Below are 22,699 nucleotides of genomic sequence, written 5' to 3' on the forward strand. Positions count from 1 at the left end.
ATGTTAGTTGACAAGAAGGTAACATGTAGGTAGCCATTGTGTGTACATTATGCTTAAACTCATTTGTTAGGAATTATACTGTTTGCGCGAGTTGTTAAAATCTGAATTATTCCAATATCCTTCATGATAATGAAAATGTATCATTTTTATGTGTCCAAAATATACCACTTGTGATTCACCTAATGCAAAGGACTTGTCTGATTGCTAAGCCTAATAAGAAATGTTTGGGAAAGTTAATTGAAAAGCTAAGAGCTTTGACTTTGAGGAGCACTGTTTACAGTGTTTTGCATAAAATATTAAGGAACTGATACAGTCTAATGTGGAATTACAATACATGTAATGATAAAAATATATAAATTCATGAAGTAAACATATTAATTAATACAGTATTCTCTTTACATTAGTTTGCAATAATAAAAAGCTAAATTGTTCTTTTTTTCTAAGCTAATGGGTAATTATTCTATTTTTGTAATCCAATGAAAGAAAAAACATAAAAGCCAATGCACCTGCTTTCTATTAACTTTACTATAACCAGAATTACCTGGGACTTCCTTTGTAAATAGGCAGTCTGTGATTGACTAAATGGTTAATGGAAGTTTTGGCTCCTACAGGTCACAGTTATCCAATGGTGGGTGCTTGTAGTGTGCAGCTGTATTCATTGATATACAGTAGGCATTTGTTTTTTTTTTTTTCAGATTTTGTTCCCAGACAGAAGAATGTCCAATTGGACAGTAAAGACCATAAGAAATTCCCATTAGGTTATGATGGATCAAAATAATTTTTTTTTATAAAAAAGTGTTTAATGGAGACATTTGAAAATGTCAAACTGATTCTAAATGTCATTTCATTTCATCTAATTTCATCGGTTTAATGGTCACGAACATGTTCATAGTAAAATCTACAAAATACCCTGATTCAAAGGTTTACTGTAGCTCATAGTCAGCATGTGTAGTTAATGCTTGCCTTCAATGCTTTCTTTCAGCCTGGCTGCGTATGCAGGGGGCAACCAATATTCCTAATGTCACTTAATTTCTGCACTGCATTTGCAAATGTGAATGCATTGCAGGGTGGTGCTTTACATGCTAGGCAACTGTCAGCATGCGATTTTTAGCAGTAGCAGTTCTCAGATTTTAGTAGAACTGCTACTAATAAGGCCCAATATCCTCTTTGGCTGGCCTATGTGCTGTGGCTTACCCAAGTGTGCTTAGCACAAGGACCAAATTAATGTTCGTGATAGCCCTGGAGCAACTAGGTTAGGGGCCCCCACAGCCCAAAAATGATCATTAGACGTCCTCCACTTCTTTTCCATTCAATGCTTTCCTATGCAGAAGGCATATGTCAAAGGTTGTGCCTCCAACAACAGCTACTCCGGGTCCAGGGTAATTGTCTGTCTTCTGTATGTGAGTGCCACTGGCTGTGTCTGCAGTATACTCTGCTGCACAGACTTTAAACTCATCTCTCTGTGCTGCAACACAGTTAATACAGCCGGCGGTCTCCAGGACCCAAATCGCCTAACAGTCAGCCAAGGACAAAGTTTGCAGCAGTGTATAATCTAGCACTGGGATATTACAGAGCAGTACAAAGCTTAGAAATATTTTTACCTGGGCAAATAATTGAAATGAGATAGTGAGGGGAAAAAGGGAGCAATTTACGGGCATTTATTACTTTCTTCAATGGAACAAGGTAATTTTCATGAGCTGCACTTAGGTGGAGAAGAAGATTTCTGGGTGCATAATGTCCATTGTAAAAACAAGTGTAATAATAAGCCATGCAATCAACTAACCCAAACAGTAGATTGCTGTATATGATAAACTGAATACTGTAGATTCTTGTAAGGAAAGCAGTGGGTCTAAAAAGACAGGAGGTTGGCTTTTGATATGACTATGAGCATGCCTCTTTCACCTCTCTGCACACATATGGAACTGTTAGAGAAAAAATAGTAGACATATACCTGAAGTGAAATGTAGTAGTCAGACTATGTAGGGATATGTGATAAAATCAAATTCCATAATTAAGGTCCACTGAGAGTACCACTCACATAGCACATGATATAAAAAAGTAAAGGTTTCATATATACAAGTGAACACACCCAATTATTCAATAGCATGCAGATTGTTAAATAGGTTATTAACAAGCACATGTTGAGAAAAGTTGTTGCTAAAGTGACCAATATACTTACGACTAGTCAGTGTGTCAGACATAATTATGATCAATCCAGGGACAATGCGACTAGTTCCACATGTTCCTATGAAATGTGCAGAATTATTTTTAATAAAAGTGAAATTATTAGTTATTAAAATGTGTACAGTTGTATTATTTGGTTTAGTACTAACAGTATAGATTTATCATATATATAATACAGATGCTACTGTATATAAGTAATCACACCATAAACTCATCAGTTACTGCATATGCGAGTGTTGGCTATGGGAATAAAGTCAGTTCATAAACAGTAATTCTTTATTAGGCATCTTTATCCACCTGATGAAAGGAAAATATCAAGTCAGTCAAAACAGCTCCTCCACCAACATGTTTCAACAATACCATGGTCTTTTCAAGAACCATGTAAAAGACAATTTTATGATCAAAACATGTTGGTGGAGGAGCTGTTTTGAGTTGACTGACTGACCTGGAGTGATGGCGAGGCTAAAGTTCCTGATGGCTGGTGTGCCTGGGTTTAACATCTTTAACCACCACTATAACTGAGACTCTGATCTCACAACTATTTGGTAGAAGTAAACTTCATGTGTACCTTTCATGTCACCATTTGTGCTTCTGTTTGGATGTTTTCATTTTATTAAAACAATTTTACACTATACTACTCTTTTCTATTTTTAACAAATGCATGTTGGAAGGATGACTTCCTAAGGAAGAGAGTTGGAGGTTTCAAACAATACTGTGAATAATTCCATACAAGTGACTGACATATTGACATTTAAATACTTGTGGAACATTACCATCAGAAGACTGAGGATTAAACCCAGGGACTTGGCTATCATGCAGAAGGAACATTTTTCTAAATTTATTATATTATTGAACACATATATGAATTCCTTATACAATATTTTGTTGCTTCATACAAAAGTAAAATTAATCATCAAAGTACTGTAGTGCTGCAAATTAAAATGATCCAGCTACTTCTTAATTATCAATTATGATATTTCCTGAAAGTTTCAGTTATGATATTGCCTGATAGCATTTGGCAAGGTGGGCAAGCTCGGTAATGTGGCCAATGGGACCTCAGCAACTCCTATAGGTGTTTGTAAGCTGTGCTGGTATGAAAAAGGGTTCTCCTGAAGCCTTGTACTGTAGTTACTTTTGCTATATGGCTAACTCTATAAGTAAGGGACATGAAATAAATGGCCACATCAGTCCTGTTTACAGATGTCATGTATTACTGAGCTGATTTGTACAGACTTGAAACCATGTCAATAGCTGCGTACTTTGGGCCTAATTCAGACCTGATCGGTGCTGTGCGCTTTCGCACAGCAGCCGATCAGGTCTGAATTGCGTAAGTGTCGGCGCCGCATGTGGTCGGGCCTGACATGCGGGGAGGACTAGCCTTGTGCGGGGCATCCCCACACACGTCTGTGTGACTGATAGTAGATGTGCTAAATTTAGCACATCTACGATCAGGTCTGAATTAGGCCCTTTATATGTACAAACAGGGATAGCATAGGATGCAAAAATAGGCAAATTGCTTAGAATAAAAAAATAAGCTAAATTTCAAATTACATTAGAAATCTGCCCTAATTCACCAAAGACTACCTTTTTGTCCCTTACATATTTTGCCCCCTCACTACAACATTGCCCACTGCAAAACACAATGTTTTCTGTACTTGTCAGCACCAGTACCTAATTAATACATTACAATCTCAACCAGTGTATTGGGTGAAGTGCACTGACTTGTGCGAAACAACATTATTTTGTACTTGTCATTAACACAGTGGTTTCCAAACTTGTTTGAATCACTGCGCTCTATTCACAGCACCCCTAGGCCAAACGTTTGTTATAGAGAAATTTACTACAAATATGATGACATTAAATAAGTTTGCTTATACAGTATGTCATCTCAGGTTCAGTTATGTAGTGAGGGACAGGATTCACTTCTGTTTGTCCAAATATTTTACAATTGGAATCCACAAGCACTGGTTTTCCCTATTAAATTGGCCATAAATAATTTTGATAGGTCCTGGACCACCAACCCAGGGCACCCCTGCAAGTGCTCTGATGCACCTCAGGGTGCCATGCAGAGGCATAAATAGGGAGGGGCGAGAGCGACATGTGCACTGGGGGGCAGTGGCAGGCCCAGCATAGGGTGGGATCTGCTATAGAGGGCATGGTATCCACACCACTTGCCCATCCGACTGCCACTATTGCACCCACTGCTCCTCCATTGTGCCACCGAGCAAGGTCCATGGAGCTTGGCAGCGTTGGGTCTACTTGCCGCTGGGAGCATGGCCACAATGCCAGCATCATGCTCCCTGAGCGTCATCCTGCTACCTGTCTCACAGTGCCTGCCAGATCCTGGTTACTGATTCCTGGAATGTTAAAGGGGGGGTGGAAGGTCACAGAGAGAGAGAATTGGAAGTGTGGGCAAGGAATGATGGTGTGCTGAGGGAAGATGCAAGGGGAGATGATGGTATACTGAAAGAAGATGCAGGGAGAAGTGATGGTGTGTAAGAGAATAAGTAGGGGGAGATGATGATAATGCTGAGAGAATACTCTGGGGGAGGTGATGTTGTGTTGAGAGACAACACAGGAGGATTTTTTATAATGATTTTAAACTCTGATGGGGGAGTAATTACTGTTTGACTGTGAATTGTATGGTTTGTTAATGGTTGTTTTTATGTATTATTAAGGAAATGTGGTTAGCCAATAAAATTTCTTGTATATGTTTGTATACTTAGCCAATAAAATTTATTCTGATTTAGATTCTGATTCTGAGATGATGGTGTGCTGAGAGACAACGCACAGGGAGATGTTGGTGTGGCTGAGAGATGCAGGGGAAAGATGATGGTGTGACTGAAAGACGAAGGTTGCAGGAAGTGACAAAGGGGGCACAAGTATGGCTGAACTGCTGTTGTATGATGATGACCTTGTTAATATTTCTACACAAACAGGCATCATCCAAACGATGTGATATCCCATGTGAGTAGTGAATACTGACTGAAGATGCCGTTTACCCGGGAAGAAATCATTTCTTCAGAAGTTCTACAATGTGAGAAACTATCATATACAGTAGGTAAGGTGCATATGGAATGGAAAGGATTTTCCCCAGAGTGACAAGAAATGGGTGACATATCATATTAACATGCCCCATTTTCTGTAGCCATGCCCCTTCAAGCATGTGGCCATGCCCATTTTTCAGCGCGTAGAAATACTTTATTAGATATATGTTGTGGTGAGAGGTGCGGGGCCACTGTTCTTCATTTTGCCATGGATGCCGAAGACCATCGTTAAGCCTCGGGTGCCACGGCACCCGGTTTGGCACCCACTGCATTAACACTTGTACCTGCAGTACATTGTAATACCAAGTAGTGTATTTGATTTTTAAATGCTACATCTTGAACATGTGCTTTTTTAATTGCATCTGAAAGAGAGTTAGTACTATAGTATTATGAATGTTGTACATGTAAATAGCATACATTGTATTCCAAAATTGTACTGTGTCTTTAATCAATATAAACCTTAGTACCATAGAAAGTTGAGAAAGAATATAAATGCATTCCACAGAAAAGGAAATATCTTGAAAGAACCTTGAATGAACTTGTTATCTTTACCAACACCTTCAAGAACTGTCATGTTATGCCAAGTGTTACTGTCACTTGAAAGTCAAAGTGTATCCTTTTACTGATCAGATATAAGAATGCTAATGTAAATATATAAACACAGGAGCATGTAGAAACTAGCAAATTAAGTGATTTGCTAGCTTTGTAATACTAATAGTACATACATATTTAATATTAATTGTTTTGCTAATTCTAATCAAAATAAAATTGGATATTGGTGCAGTCCACATAAAAGAAACATTGCATGTACTGCCTTTTTACTATTTTAATGATACCCCTTTATTATGAAAAAGATTTGCTGTGTAATTACTTACCATCCTTTAGAGACACTGGTTCTTCTACCTTGGGTGGTTCTTGTTCTATGAAAATGATAATGTATCTCAGTGAGTAAAACATTAATAGAGTTTCTTTGTTAATTAGGGAAGCATTATACTGTATATTATTTAGAAGTTTTGACCCTGATAAAGTTTAACAGGATTTTATAGCAAGAGCATTCAAAGACGTTTGGCTATATTGTGAGAATCTGTATATAGCTAAAATGTGTCTTGGGGTCTAAAGTTATTAGCATGGTGAAGTAGTTTAAGTTAACAGTATATTAGGCTATACTTAAACTGTCTTAAAAGCTAAAAGTTGTTGGAGAAGACATTTGTAGAAGAGCACACATGAGATACATGGATGTCTGTTGGGTAAAAAACAACCAGAAAGAGCAGTGCAAATCTGTGCATTCTATTTAGCTCAGAGTGACCTTGAAATGTGCCTCTTTAGACACTCTTCAACACTGACCAATTGGATCTGTAGGTTTAGTGTGTTGCATCAAATGTGCTTTGACACATGCAAATTTTCTTTGCTTTCTTTTACAAACCATAATGAGGCACTCAAAAATTGCCGTCACTTTCCCCATTCATTGCATATGGCAGTGGTTCCCAAACTTTTTTGAATCATGGCGCCCTAGATTATCAGGATTTCTTTCATGGCAACCCTAGGCCAAAAGTTTCTTACTGATAAATTTACAAAGAAATATTAAGTACAGTAAATTGTGTTCATATGTCATCTTTAGGTTCAATTGTTTGGTGAGGAACAATATTTGCTTCTGTTTGTCCACATAATTTATGACCAAAAGCCATTAGCAGTAGTTACATTGCCTGTTGCATTGTCCTGGACCACCAATCCAAGGCACCCCTGCAAGTGTCTCAAGGCACCCCAGGGTGCCACAAGCTCAGCACACAGTTTAAGAACCACTGGCATATAGTATTATTATTATTATTATTATTATTATTATTATTATTATTATTATTATTATTATTAAACTTTATTTACATGGCACCACAAGGGTTCTGCAGCACCCAATTACAGAGTACATAAACAAATACTCAAAACAGGAAAACAGCAACTTACAGTTGAAGACAATATAGGACAATACAGGGTAAATAAACATAGCTGCATCAGCAGATGAAACTGGAATAAGCATCAGGTGGCAGAAGACTGCTGGAGTTGATGCAGTTGAAGATTATTAAAGTAAGAGAAAGGATAAGCACATGAGGGAAGAGGGCCCTACTCGTGAGACCTTACATTCTAAAGGGGAGGGGTAGACAGACAGGGGTGACACAGATAGGGTACATAGAGAGCGTGGAACAGAGGGTTAGGATGAGATTTGGCTGGGTTTGCTGAAGAAGTGGGTCTTGAGAGCCCGTTTGAAGTTTTGTAATGAGGTGGAGAGTCTGACAGGGAGAGGTAGAGAATTCCAGAGAACTGGAGCAGCACAAGAAAAATCTTGGAGGTAGGAGCGGGAGGAAGTAATCAGTAGGCAGGAGAGTCACGTGCATTAGCAGAGCGAAGAGGACGGGTGGCAGTGTAAGGGGAGATAAGGTCAGAGATGTAAATGGTAGAGGAGTGGGTGAGGGCTTTGTAAGTGAGTGTGAGAAGCTTGAAATGGATTCTGAAAGGGAAGGGAAGTCAGTGAAGGTCTTGTAGGAGAGGAGAGGTGGATGTAGTGTGTTTGGTGAGAAAAATGAGCCGTGCAGCAGCATTGAGGATAGTATGGAGTGGAAAGAGGTATTTGTCAGGAATGCCAGTCAGGAGGAGATTACAGTAGTCCAGTCTGGAGATGACCAGTGAGTGGATAAGGGTCTTAGTAGCGTCCTGGGTCAGAAAGGGTCTGATCCTGGAAATATTTTTTAGATGAAAATGGCAGGTTTGTGAGAGGTGTTGAATGTGTGGTTTGAAGGAGAGGGAGGAATCAAGGATTACTCCAAGACAGCGCACTTGGGGGCTAGAGGAGATAGTAGTGCCATCAATAGATAATGAGATTGTGAGAGGTGAGGTTATGTAGGAAGGAGGGAAGATGATCAGCTCAGTCCTAGACATGTTAAGTTTAAGAATGCGCTGGGACATCCAAACAGGGATAGCAGAGACACAGTTGGAGATTCGAGTGAGGAGAGCAGGGGAGAGGTCCGGAGAGGAAAGATAGATTTGAGTGTCATCAGCATAGAGATGATATTGGAAATCAAAAGAGCTAATGAGCTTACCTAGTGAGGATGTATAGAGAGAGAAAAGAAGAGGACCAAGGACAGAGCCTTGGGGTACACCTACAGTTAGTGGAAATGAGGTGGAGGTGGAGTCATGAGTGGAGACAGAGAATGAACGGTCAGAGAGGTAGGAAGAAAGCCAAGAGATGGCAGTATCACGCAGACCAAAGGAATAAAGGATTTGCAGTAGGAGAGGGTGGTCCACAGTGTCAAAAGCAGCAGAGAGATCAAGAAGAATAAGTAGAGCGTAGTGGCCCTTAGATTTAGCATTGTTAGTATTGTTATTCTATGCATTGATGTACAATTGTAATGTCAATTACTTTACTACAGACTCCTTGAGACATTATATAAATAAATAATAATAATAATAATAATAATAATAATAATGTTCTTGTTCTTTTGTTTGCAAGGTTAGAATGTCATGCAAATAACCAGCTAGTTCTCCCGTGTACAGCAATATAAAATATGTGTTTCAAGGTCTGATAAAATAAAAGGTTGCAGGAACAAGAATGCTTACTTTATATATGAATGCTCACTTTTTATATATATATATATATATATATAGCAAACACATATGCCCCGGTACTCCAATGACCTATCTAGGTTATACTGAACTCCGGTGCCCTTCTTAAGGGGATTGCACCCTTAACTACTGTATGCAGTGTTTGGAGGGAGGTGGCACTCTGGAGACTGTAACTGGCAAATCTCACCAAACAACAGTGTTAATTCTGTCAACGTTTTGGGGCTCCAGCCTGTTCTGAGGAAGGGGCTGGAGCCCTGAAATATTGACAGAATAAACACTGTTGTTTGGTCAGATTTGCCTGTTTACAGTCTCCAGAGTGCCACCTCCCTCCAAACACTTTATATATGTATAGATAGATAGATTGATAGATAGACTGTATATACACTGTAAACACATTTATTTTTTCAAATATCTTTTGGAGCCTCTTCGGGAGCAGTAACATAATAAAGAAAGAAGACTGCCTTCACCAATACATAAGAGACACATATAATTTCTTAATTCATATTATCTGTTTTACTGTTCAATCCAGCACCTATACAGTTGTAGATTCTTCATTTGTTGTTTACCAGTATCAGCATTCTCTGCTTGCCTACCAACCTTCAGCCAAACAGGAAATATCTGTCATCATGCTGATTGGTGGATGGCTGGAGCTATCCAACATGGTGGATGGTTGGAGCTATCTAACAGAAAGATGACAGCCATTCACATATGGAAGCATTTAGAGAGACAGCATGACCCCGCAGGAGGGGAAAGTTTTATATATATATATATATATAGAAGCCGTAGACATCCGCACAAGGCTGTATTTAGTAGGGGCCAACACGGTGGTGCTCAACCCCAAGGAGTAGTGAGTTCCTGATAATAGTCTTTTGAAAAAAGAGGGCACTCACCAAATTTTCATAAATGAAAGTCAGAAGATCATTTATTGTTACATCCGTAGGTCGACGTTTCGATCATAATAGAATGATCTTTGTCAAGACAACAAAAACAGTGTTGTTGGTGACAGGGCACCAGAAGTGCCCTGTCACCAACAACACTGTTTTTGTTGTCTTGACAAAGATCATTCTATTATGATCGAAACGTCGACCTACGGATGTACCAATAAATGATCTTCTGACTTTCTTTTATGAAAATTTGGTGAGTGCCCTCTTTTTTCAAAAGACTATATATATATATATTTATTTTCTGTATATATATATATATATAAATATATATATATACATATATATATTCTGTATATATATATATATATATATATTTATTTTCTGTATATATATATATATATATATATATATATATATATATCTTGTGACAAGTACACTGGAATAGTGTTTGAGGGCAGGTATGTTTGTCCCAGGTTCTTGTCATGCATGTTTTAGAAAATGAAAACTTCTAGGAAAATGTTTTGTTTTGTTAGAACCTTTTCAGTTTGCTGGAAAAGCTGGATAAGGGCCCTGAGAGAGAGAAAGAGAGAGAGAGAGAGGACAAGTTCCAGACATTGGGCCCAGTTCGGATCTTTGGCTTCACAGAGGGCTAATCAGGGCTTTCAGCTGTGCAAGAGCCTTATAGGGCTGCTAGCCTGATTAGTGTGTGCAGACTGCCTGAGGAGACTGGAGAACCTCTGTGAGAGAAACACGCTTCCTTATACAAGTGAGCCATACAGTATTGACTTGAAAACTTTGTGTTTTTGTTTAGAGACAGTTAGGAACGTCCTGTGTTTAGTTAGTGCCGGACAGGCAAGGTATTTTCTTATGATGTTTGTTTTATTTTCTGTTTAATAAAACTGGTGGCGGCCAGTTGCACCACAAACTGGACTTGTACAATTTCTCAGCTGCTTGCTGCCATCTACTCCAAGAAAAGGCACCCTGTTCCCCTACAGTGTTACAACTTGGTGGAGAATGTGAGCATTCCGTTCTGCGCATAAGTGAAAGCAGCAGCTTTATGAGGCCTGCAGAAAACAGTGGTTTATGCAGATATAGCCCAGTGTGAAGTTGCTGAGACTCACCCCTGAGGATTTGATATATGTCATGGGTGAAAGCAGCTACAAAGCTGCCTGAAAAATCTGTCGACATGGAGGAACTGCTTAAAGCCTTGCTGCAAGCTTCAGTGACTCAGCAGGAGGCCAACAGACAGCAGCAGGTGGCAATGGAGGAAAATAGGAGACAGCAGCAGGTGGCTAATGATGAACTTTACAGGCAACAGCATCAGGATAGCGAGGCCTTAGTAGAAGTGGTGCAGAGCCTTGCAGCCCGGATTGGAGATGTGGCCCTCAGTGCTCTGACCAGCTCTAGTTCTATACGGGCCACTCACTTCCTGCAGAAAATAACAGAGGTTGATGATGTGGAGGCCTATCTGACCACGTTTGAAAGGACTGCTGAGCATGAGAACTGTCCGAAAGCACAGTGGGCAGTCTGCTAGCACCTTTTCTTTCAGGTGAGCCCCGAAAAGCGTACTTTGATTTAAGCCCTGCGGAGGCTCGGGACTATGACAAACTAAAAACTGAGATGCTGACCTGCCTGGGAGTCACGCTGTCAGTACGAGCACAACGGGTGCACCATTGGGTGTATGCCATAGAGTAGCCTCCTCGCTCCCAGATGCACGACCTTATTCAGCTAACAAAAAAATGGTTACAGCCAGAGACATTAACTGGTCCCCAGATGGTAGAAAGAGTCATCATGGACCGCTATTTGAGATCTTTGCCCGTGGTCCTGCGCAAGTGGGTGAGCTATGGAAACCCGGTTACTGCTGACCAATTAGTGGATATGGTAGAGAGGTATTTGGCGGCACAGGAGCTACTGATGACCACCCAGCAACCCATAGATCCTCGACAGCACCCTTCAGTAAAGACTGGTAAGACTGTTCCTTGGGAAAACGTTGCTGGGCAGTTAAGAGAACGCAAGGCTGGAGAGACTGTAAACACTGGCCCTGGAGATAGGCCAATGGGGATAGAAAGGTCTATGCTGCCCAAACGGGTTGATAATCGTGTGGTTAAATGTTTTAGGTGTGGTATGCCAGGTCATGTTATTGCCAATTGCCCAGTCACGCAAGAACCCATGCAATGTGATGCTGCCTATGAATGTCGCAGAATGTCTTTCTTTGCTAGGTTAGCCTGTACTGTGGTACCTTCACCTGAGCTGGAAAAACAAATGTGTGATGTGTTCTTAGAGGGTAACGGGGTAGAGGCCTTGCTAGATTCAGGAAGTTTAGTTACCCTCGTGAAAGCGGGGTTAGTGAACCCCTTAAAGGTCCAGCAAATACCTATTGGGTTAACTTGCATACATGGGGATACCCAACATTATGTCACTGCTGAAGTGAATATAGTGAATTGTTGTGGGTCAGCAATTATTAAAGTAGGACTGGTCCCCACCTTGGTGCATGAGGCCATAATAGGGTGGTATTTTCCTCATTTTTGGAAACTGTGGGAATCACGTTTATCAACAAATGTGAGAAGTAAAGAGTCAGTTGATAATACCGCTGATTTTATGGATGTACGTGTGTCTTCAGAACTTTCTTTGCTAGTTTGGCTGGGGAAGTGACAGATGGGGAGTCCAGTGAGGATCCTCTTGCTGGGAACAGAGACATAGTAGTTAGAACTGAAAGCGTGCCTGACCTGGAGGTAAAGAAGGATCTGTTTGCATCTGAACAGTTAAAGGATCCTACATTAATAAAGGCTAGAGAGAATGTTAAGATTGTTAATGGGGAACCTGTGGTACCAGGTGACAGGGTTACGTATCCCCACATGGCCATCTGTAATGAGCTCTTGTACCACATTGTCAAAAGGGGTGAGGATGTGGTGTCACAGCTGGTAGTTCCCCAGCCTTATCGGAGAATGGTATTAGATTTAGCTCATAGTCACGTTACAGCAGGACATTTAGGGGCAGAAAAAACCACTGAAAGAGTTTTTCAAAGGTTCTTTTGGCCAGGGGTTTACAAATAAGTGTCTGAATATTGTTCTTCCTGTCCTGAATGCCAGTATCATGCCCCTAGACCCCATTTCAGGAGCCCACTAGTTCCCATGCCTATTATAGAGGTCCCGTTTGACAGAATAGCCATGGATCTCGTGGGGCCCTTGTTAAAGTCCGATTGGGGCCATCAGTATTTCCTGGTAATAATAGACTATGCCACTCGATATCCTGAGGCTGTCCGTTTATGCCAGGAATGGGGAACCTTTGGTCCTCCAGCTGTTGTTGAACTACACATCCCAGCATGCCCTGAAACAGTTTTAGCATGGCCAAATAGCAAAATTGTAGCAAGGCATGCTGCTATGTGTAGTTCAGCAACAACTGGAGGGCCAAAGGTTCCCCAACCCTGCTTTACGCACTATCACTACCAAGAAAACAGCTAGGGAGCTGGTGCAGGTTTTTAGTAGAATGGGAATACCAAAATAAATTTTGACGGACCAAGGTACTCCATTTGTCAAGGATCATGAAAGAATTGTGCAAATGATTTAAGGTCACTCAAATTAGGACGTCCATCTACCATCCCTAAACTGACGGGTTGGTGGAAAGGTTTAATAAAACATTAAAAAGTATGTTAAAAAAGGTTATTGATAGAGATTGGAAAAACTGGGATTGTTTGTTGTCCTACTTGTTAATGGCCATCAGAGAAGTTCCTCAGTCCTCTACGGGGGTTTTCTCCATTTGATTTGTTGTATGGTAGACACCCCAGAGGGCTGTTGGACATTGCCAAAGAGACGTGGGAAGGACAGTCCACTCCTTATAGAAGCGTTATTGAACATGTAACACAAAAGCAGGATAGGATTGCAGCCATGGTACCTATTGTCAGAGAGCACATGGAACAGGCCCAAAGTGCTCAACAGAGGGTATATAACTGGAGTGACTAGATATGGGAATTTGCTCCTGGAGATAGAGTTCTTGTTTTGGTACCCACTGTGGAAAGTTCCTAGCTAAATGGCAGGGTCCATTTGAGATTAAGGTAAAAGTGAATGAGGTTAATTACACAGTATACCAACCGGGAAAGAGAAAACCCGAACAAATCTACCATGTTAACTTAATGAAACCCTGGAAAGATAGGTTGTCTCTGTCAGCGAGCCTTGCCCTTCGGTGTCTTCACCTCGGTTGCTTCACGCAGTAAAGGTGTCAGAGACATTATCAGCTGATCAGAACAATCAGGTTAAAGAATTTCTCATCCTAAATAGGGAGATATTTTCAGAGCTGCCTGGCCGACCATAATAAAACATGACATTGTCACAGAACCAGGGGTCAGGGTCCATTTAAAGCCATATAGGATTCCTGAAGCTCAGCGAGAAGCTGTTTCTAAAGAAGTTAAAAACATGTTAGAATTTGGAGTCATAGAGGAATCTAACAGTGAGTGGTCCAGTCCCATAGTTCTCATCCCGAAGCCAGACGGTAGCATACGCTTTTGTAATGACTTTCGTAAGTTGAATGAGGTGTCCAAATTTGACGCAAACCCCATGCCCCATGTGGATGAGCTTGTAGAAAGGCTGGGAACAGCCAGGTTTCTCACCACGTTGGACCTGACCAAAGGTTACTGGCAAATACCTTTATCTGATAGTGCAAAAGAAAAAACAGCCTTTTCGGTTCCGGAGGGGCTATACCAGTATAAGATGTTACCCTTTGGGTTGCATGGGGCTCCAGCAACCTTTCAATGGGCAATGGATAAAATTAGGAGGCCCCATAGAAAATATGCAGCTGCCTATTTGGATGATGTGGTAATTCACAGTACGGACTGGGGGTCCCATTTGGTTAAAGTACAAGCCGTACTGGACTCAATTAGAGAAGCAGGGTTAAACTGCTAACCCCAAGAAGTGCTGCCTCGCAATGGAGGAGGTTAAATACTTGGGCTTCACCATAGGCAGAGGTCTTGTTAGGCCCCAATTGAATAAAATTGATGCTGTTCAAAACTGTCCTCGTCCAGTGAATAAACAACAGGTAAGGGCTTCTTTGGGAATAACAGAGTACTATAGTCGGTTTATTCCCAATTTTGCGATAACAGCAGTGCCGTTGTCAGACCTTACCAAAGGGAAGCAGTCAAATATGGTGAATGGAACCCTGATGCAGAAAAAGCGTTCCAAGCGTTAAAAGTGGCTTTGTGTACACAACCTGTATTGATAACACCAGATTTTTCAAAGGACGCCTCAGAGGTAGGTATAGGGGCTGTGTTGTCCCAAACCAGAGATGGGGATGAACACCCTATAATTTATTTGAGTAGGAAACTGAAATAGCATGAAAAAAGGTATGCCATTGTGGAAAAGGAGGCTTTGGCCATTAAGTGGGCATTAGATACCTTGAGATATTACCTCTTGGGTAGACAGTTCAGATTAGTGACAGAGCACGCCCCTTTAAAATGGATGTATGTAAATAGAGGTCAGAATGCTCGTGTAAATAGATGGTTTCTAGTGTTGCAAGATTTTAAGTTTACTGTCGAACATAGACCGGGTACACAATTGGCCAACGCAGATGCATTGTCCTGCATCTTCTGTTTGGGGGCTACAAGTGTTCCGGCCCCTAGGTCGAAACAGTGGAGGGGGATATGTGACAAGAACACTAGCATATTGTTTGAGGGCAGGTATGTTTGTCCCAGGATCTTGTTTTACATGTTTTAGAAAATGAAAACTGCTAGGAAAATGTTTTGTTTTGTTAGAACCTTTTCAGTTTGCTGGAAAAGCTGGATAAGGGCCCTGAGAGAGGGATGGGGCAAGTTCCAGACATTGGGCCCAGTTTGGATCTTTGGCTTCACAGAGGGCTGATCAGGGCTTTCAGCTGTGCAATAGCCTTATAGGGCTGCTAGCCTGATTAGTGTGTGCAGACTGCCTGAGGAGACTGGAGAACCTCTGTGAGAGAAACACGCTTCCTTATACAAGTGAGCCATACAGTATTGACTTGAAAACTTTGTGTTTTTGTTTAGAGACAGTTAGGAACGTCTTGTGTTTAGTTAGTGCCGGACAGGCAAGATATTTTCTTTTGATGTTTGTATTATTTTCTGTTTAATAAAACTGGTGGCGGCCAGTTGCACCACAAACTGGACTTGTATGATTTCTCAGCTGCTGCTTGCTGCCATCTACTCCAGGAAACGGCACCCTGTTCCCCTACAGTGTTACTATTTATATATATATATATATATATATATATATATATTTATTTCTAAATCTATTCCTGTGAATGGGTTTTTGGGGGACCCAGTGAATTGCTTTACCCAGGGCCTACAATGCTGCTAAGATGGCCCTGGTCACACCGGATTTCCTTACTGTGCTAGTGTTCAGAATGTTGGTTCTCCTCCACACACTTCCACCACTTCATTATCAGCAATAATATAACACTCCAATATAAGTAGCATGTTATCCACCATTGAACAAAAAGCACATGCAATTTAGCAACATACCATCCTTTTGGGTTGGGATTATTTCTGCCATAGGTGTTACTTTTTCTACATGAAATTGGAGACATAACAGAAAAAGTAAAAAAGGAAATTAACAAGTTTATCCAATACTGTATATGAAAGTTACACATCAAATAAAACAAAAGTCTATGTGGTACTGGTACAGAACACATTGTTGCTCTTTAAATACTGGACAAAGAAAAAAATGCAATGTAATACTGTATATTACTATATGCAATGATTGTATTTAGCAAAAACTACTGTAGGTTCCCTTTAAATTGTACACATACAGTAAATGGAGAAAAATATGTAAACAATTTAGGGTTAATTTACTCAGATTTTAATGTAACAATATACTATTTATTAGTAAAGTATTATAACATACTGTAGATTTTTTTTATTTTATTTTTACAAATATTATGGTAAGAGTTCCATTGATTTTTCTATGGTATCCTCCACACACATTTATCAGAAACATCAACAGTGACAAATGGCTCAATAATTATAAAAGACTGCCTGTTGGTGAAATAAAAAAAAAATTAACCAAATCTACATTTCCAAGTATCTATGCAGGGCACACATGCTGTATGTACAGAAGTCCACAACTCTGAACAAAGCTACGGAACAGAATACATATGATATCCTGACCCCCGGGATGCCGGCTGTCAAAATACAGCGGCATCCCGGCGTTTCAAATCCCAACAGCTCTGTAAAAGATAGCTTTACCCTGAACCCTCCACCTAACCCTAACGCACCTTTCCCGGAACCTGACAATCGCTCCCCCCCACAGTAGAACCCTAACCCTCCTTCCCTGCTACCTAACTCTAACCCCCCTCCTCGCTGCCTAACCCTAACCCTCCCACTCCTGCAGCCTAACTGTAACCCTTCCCTCCGCAGCCTAAACTTGCCCTCAACCCTCCCACACACAGTTTATCAGTGGAAAAATGCGGCGCAAGCTTGCTATCCATGTCACGATGCCGGGATCAGCATTCCGAGCAGTTTTGGGATGCCAGCATTGGCATTCCGATTGCCGGGATGCCGAACTCTGGCATCTTGATGGCATTCCTACTGAACAATATTATACAATGGTTAAAACTAGCGGAGGCATCTACTGACATGTAGGAGGGGAGCTGATGCTGCCCCCGTGCCCGGAGAGGAGGTGGCCAGTCCTGAGTCCCGGTACCTGTGCAATGGATCCAGCAGGTTCCGAGATCATATTCTATATACTGGATTGGTTGCAGCCCATAGAAGCTGCGCAGGGCTGGTGAGGCAGGGAGTGGTTTCCTACTGGATGCCAGCTCTCTGCTAATCGCATCCCAGCCTGGTAGTCCAAGAGGGAGGAACCACCTCCCAATGGGACTGCCTTGTGTGTCTGTGAATGGCAGGTAGGACTTCCAATAGGAAGTCACTGCCAGTCACAGTCAAGCCAGTGCAGTCTCTGCCTGCATCTGGCTTCACTGACACTAATCGGAGTGGCAGACTTTACCTGGGGGGAGGGGGGGGATGCTGTCCCGCAGCCCATAGATAAAATCCTCCACTGGTTAAACTAAAACAAAAACATTTATAATTCCTCTTGCTGTAGCTGTGAGTTCTACTAAAAAAAATTAGAAGGAACCTGGAACTGCCAATAAGTAAGATTTTTGGTAAGTCAAATTTCCACAGTGAAAGAGGTCACCAGCCATTTGGACTTCTTCAGATTATCATTTATTAAAGACAAAAAAAAACCTTTCCAACAGTGGGGTAAATTTACTAAGATTCGTATTTTCCCGTTTGAGGTCAAAGTTCAATCACGAATGACATCGAAAGTGTAAATATGCAACTTTTTGAATTGATTACGACTAATTTACTAAGCTGCCGTATTCTGCATTTTCGGGTTTTCCGATGTCGATGTCATTCGTTTTTTTAGGCAGTGTTTTACGTGAGTGACTTGTAAAACACTGCCGACTTTAATACAATGAATCTCGGCCGGATCTGAGAGATCCGTGCTGGGTTTCATTGTGCACTTTGTTTAAAAAAAAAATAAAGTTTAAATGTAAAAAAAAAATGCGTGGGGTCCCCCCTCCTAAGGCAAACCAGCCTCGGGCTCTTTGAGCCGATCCTGGTTGCAGAAATATGGGAAAAAAATGGACAGGGGTTCCCCCATATTTAAGCAACCAGCATCGGGCTCTGCGCCTGGTCCTGGTTCCAAAAATACGGGGGACAAAAAGAGTAGGGGTCCCCCGGATTTTTGAAACCAGCACCGGGCTCCACTAGCTGGACAGATAATGCCACAGCCGGGGGTCACTTTTATACAGTGCCTTGCGGCCGTGGCATCAAATATCCAACTAGTCACCCCTGGCCGGGGTACCCTGGGGGAGTGGGGACCCCTTCAATCAAGGGGTCCCCCCCCCAGCCACCCAAGGGCCAGGGGTGAAGCCCGAGGCTGTCCCCCCCATCCAATAGGCTGCGGATGGGGGGCTGATAGCCTTTGTGAAAAGTGATTGATATTGTTTTTAGTAGCAGTACTACAAGGCCCAGCAAGCCTCCCCCGCAAGCTGGTACTTGGAGAACCACAAGTACCAGCATGCGGCGGAAAAACGGGCCCGCTGGTACCTGTAGTACTACTACTAAAAAAATGCCCCAATAAAGACAACACACACACACCTTGAAAGTATAACTTTAATACATCCATCCACACCTCCATATACACATACTTACCTTATGTTCCCACGCAGGTCGGTCCTCTTCTCCAGTAGAATCCATGGGGTACCTGTAGAAAAAATTATACTCACATAATCCAGTGTTTTCGGCTCCTCGGTAAATCCTTTTGTAATCCACGTACTTGAAAAAATAAAAAAACGGATACCCGACCACGAACTGAAAGGGGACCCATGTTTTCACATGGGCCCCCTTTCCCCGAATGCCAGAAACCCACTCTGACTAATGTCTAAGTGGGTTTCTTCAGCCAATCAGGGAGCGCCACGTTGTGGCACCCTCCTGATCGGCTGTGTGCTCCTGTACTGTCTGACAGGCGGCACACGGCAGTGTTACAATGTAGCGCCTATGCGCTCCATTGTAACCAATGGTGGGAACTTTCAGGTCAGCGGTTGACCGAAAGTGACCTCACCACTGACCTCAAAGTTCCCACCATTAGTTACAATGGAGCGCATAGGCGCTACATTGTAACACTGCCGTGTGCCGCCTGTCATACAGTACAGGAGCACACAGCCGATCAGGAGGGTGTCACAACGTAGCGCTCCCTGATTGGCTGAAGAAACCCACTTAGACATCAGTCAGAGTGGGTTTCTGGCATTCGGGGAAAGGGGGCCCATGTGAAAACATGGGTCCCCTTTCAGTTCGTGGTCGGGTATCCGTTTTTTTATTTTTTCAAGTACGTGGATTACAAAAGGATTTACCGAGGAGCCGAAAACACTGGATTATGTGAGTATAATTTTTTCTACAGGTACCCCATGGATTCTACTGGAGAAGAGGACCGACCTGCGTGGGAACATAAGGTAAGTATGTGTATATGGAGGTGTGGATGGATGTATTAAAGTTATACTTTCAAGGTGTGTGTGTGTTGTCTTTATTGGGGTATTTTTTTAGTAGTAGTACTACAGGTACCAGCGGGCCCGTTTTTCCGCTTTCCGCCGCATGCTGGTACTTGTGGTTCTCCAAGTACTAGCTTGCGGGGGAGGCTTGCTGGGCCTTGTAGTACTGCTACTAAAAACAATATCAATCACTTTTCACAAAGGCTATCAGCCCCCCATCCGCAGCCTATTGGATGGGGGGGACAGCCTCGGGCTTCACCCCTGGCCCTTTGGTGGCTGGGGGGGGGACCCCTTGATTGAAGGGGTCCCCACTCCCCCAGGGTACTTCGGCCAGGGGTGACTAGTTGGATATTTGATGCCACGGCCGCAAGGCACTGTATAAAAGTGACCCCCGGCTGTGGCATTATCTGTCCAGCTAGTGGAGCCCGGTGCTGGTTTCAAAAATACGGGGGACCCCTACTCTTTTTGTCCCCCGTATTTTTGGAACCAGGACCAGGCGCAGAGCCCGATGCTGGTTGCTTAAATATGGGGGAACCCCTGTCCATTTTTTTCCCATATTTCTGCAACCAGGATCGGCTCAAAGAGCCCGAGGCTGGTTTGCCTTAGGAGGGGGGACCCCACGCAATTTTTTTCCAGAAAATTTATAACATTTCCCCCCCGTTCCCACTGAAAAACATGCACGGATCTCATGGATCCGTGCATGCCTATACAAACACGGGATAAAAAAGCAGGTCTGTTTTTTTTTAGCACTTTTTCACGATTTGTATTTTATCACGGCAGTGTTTGGCTATTGTCGGCAGTGTTTGTGTTTTGCACTTTTTAGTAAATTCCCGATTTCTAGCAAATTGCAGGCGTATTTGACCGATGGTGTATTGATTCGTGATTTTTTCCTAGGACTTCCAAAATATTACGAATGCCCTCATCACTGCCGGGATTTTTGCTTAGTAAATTACAGAGATGACACTTTGATGAAAAAACGGCATCTCGGTCAAAATCGGGACCTTAGTAAATATACCCCAGTGTGTAAGCAGAATTAAAAACTTGCTTAAACTACGAAAACTATATTTTCAGAAAACAACATGCTCTTACTGAAATTCCAGGTGTAAAGTCCACCTAGAGCTGTCATTGTCAAGACAGTCTAAAACTAGAAAGTTCCCATGTAATAAAGCAACATGTATGCAGAATCAGTTCATTAAAAAAAAGTTTGAATTATATAAAAGTCTGCATCTGGATGATATATTGATCCATTGTTTCAGTGTAATTAGCTACTGCATAAACAAGAAAATATATCTTAGAAGTTTACTTGTAATTATTTTGGCTGTACTGCTGGTCTTTGTAATATCATTAATCTTTTGAGACAGTGGGGGTAATTCTGAGTTGATCGCAGCAGCAAGTTTGTTAGCAATTGGGCAAAACCATGTGCACTGCAGGGGAGGCAGATTTAACATGTGCAGAGAGAGTTAGATTTGGGTGTGGTGTGTTCAATCTGCAATCTAATTTGCAGTGTAAAAATAAAACAGCCAGTATTTTACCCTGCACAGAAACAAAATAACCCACCCAAATCTAACTCTTTCTGCACATGTTATATCTGCCTCCCCTGCAGTGCACATGGTTTTGCCCAACTGCTAACAAGGGGGGTAATTCCGAGTTGTTCGCTCGTTATTTTTTTCTCGCAACGGAGCGATTAGTCGCTAATGCGCATGCGCAATGTCCGCAGTGCGACTGCGCCAAGTAAATTTGCTATGCAGTTAGGTTTTTTACTCACGGCATTACAAGGTTTTTTCTTCGTTCTGGTGATCGTAATGTGATTGACAGGAAGTGGGTGTTTCTGGGCGGAAACTGGCCGTTTTATGGGTGTGTGTGAAAAAACGCTACCGTTTCTGGGAAAAACGCGGGAGTGGCTGGAGAAACGGAGGAGTGTCTGGGCGAACGCTGGGTGTGTTTGTGACGTCAAACCAGGAACGAAACTGCCTGAACTGATCGCAGATGCCGAGTAAGTCTGGAGTTACTCAGAAACTGCTAAGAAGTGTCTATTCGCAATTCTGCTAATCTTTCGTTCGCAATTTTGATAAGCTAAGATTCACTCCCAGTAGGCGGCGGCTTAGCGTGTGCAAAGCTGCTAAAAGCAGCTTGCGAGAAAACAACTCGGAATGACCCCCAAAATTCCTGCTGCGATCAACTTGGAATTACCCCAAGTGATTCTTGCAGTAAGAACTGATCTCTCAACAGTTGTTACTACGGGATGTAGTTACGAGACCGGGGGTTAGGATACAGGCGGTCAGCATACCAACGCCGAGATCCCAACCGCTCAAATGACAACAGAGGGCCGAGGGCTATTCCCACCCTTGGTTGTCCACGACACCCATGGAGCAGGAATAGAACCTGTGGCGAGTGCAACGAGCCACCAAGCCCACAGCGCGGCAAGTGAAGCAAGTCCACAAGGGGCTTTGTTGCGCTCACCCCTCTGTTGGCATTCTGTCAGTTGGGATCCCGGTGTCGGTAAAAAGGTGTCTGGAAACTGTACTGTAAACACCTTAAAATACAGTATGTCTACTACATTAGATGGACATGCTCTCAAAAGATCAAATGAATTCAGAATATTCCTACCTTCTTTTATTGGTGATGGTTTTTCCTCTTTTGGTTTCTCTTCTATAAAACACAGAAATAAAAAGATGAATATTTCAAACATATGGCAATTCATCCTCAAACAATTCTCATTTTAGGTTTTAGAAAAGAAAATTTGATTTAATGTAATGTTTTTGGTTGCAGCATTTCATGTGCATCTGTAGGAAAATTGAAAATCACAACAAAATAAAACACATTGTGCTGAGAAGCATTAGCAACAATGGGAAATAAGAGCAGTGCTAAAGCAACAGAAAAGCCTTAAGCAATAACTAATATCAAGGGGTTTATTGACTAAGCACTTTCCAGCATGTTGAAGTCCAAAAAGGCAATGATTTTAGTAGCAAG

The 22,699-nt window shown here is 42.0% G+C and overlaps 1 protein-coding gene across 1 annotated transcript in view; it reads right to left on the reverse strand.

Annotated features, from left to right (window-relative positions):
* The window catches only part of TRDN (triadin), an 862,718-nt gene that overhangs the window by 299,954 nt on the left and 540,065 nt on the right, over window positions 1-22,699 (reverse strand). The window contains exons 29-32 of the mRNA XM_063919338.1: window positions 22,337-22,378; window positions 16,203-16,247; window positions 6,107-6,151; window positions 2,180-2,245 (exon numbers count right to left, since the gene is read on the reverse strand). Coding sequence (XP_063775408.1) covers window positions 2,180-2,245; window positions 6,107-6,151; window positions 16,203-16,247; window positions 22,337-22,378 — 198 coding nt within the window. The remainder of the gene's footprint in view (window positions 1-2,179; window positions 2,246-6,106; window positions 6,152-16,202; window positions 16,248-22,336; window positions 22,379-22,699) is intronic.

Source organism: Pseudophryne corroboree, chromosome 4, assembly GCF_028390025.1.
Source record: "Pseudophryne corroboree isolate aPseCor3 chromosome 4, aPseCor3.hap2, whole genome shotgun sequence".
Classification (NCBI taxonomy): Eukaryota; Metazoa; Chordata; class Amphibia; order Anura; family Myobatrachidae; genus Pseudophryne; species Pseudophryne corroboree.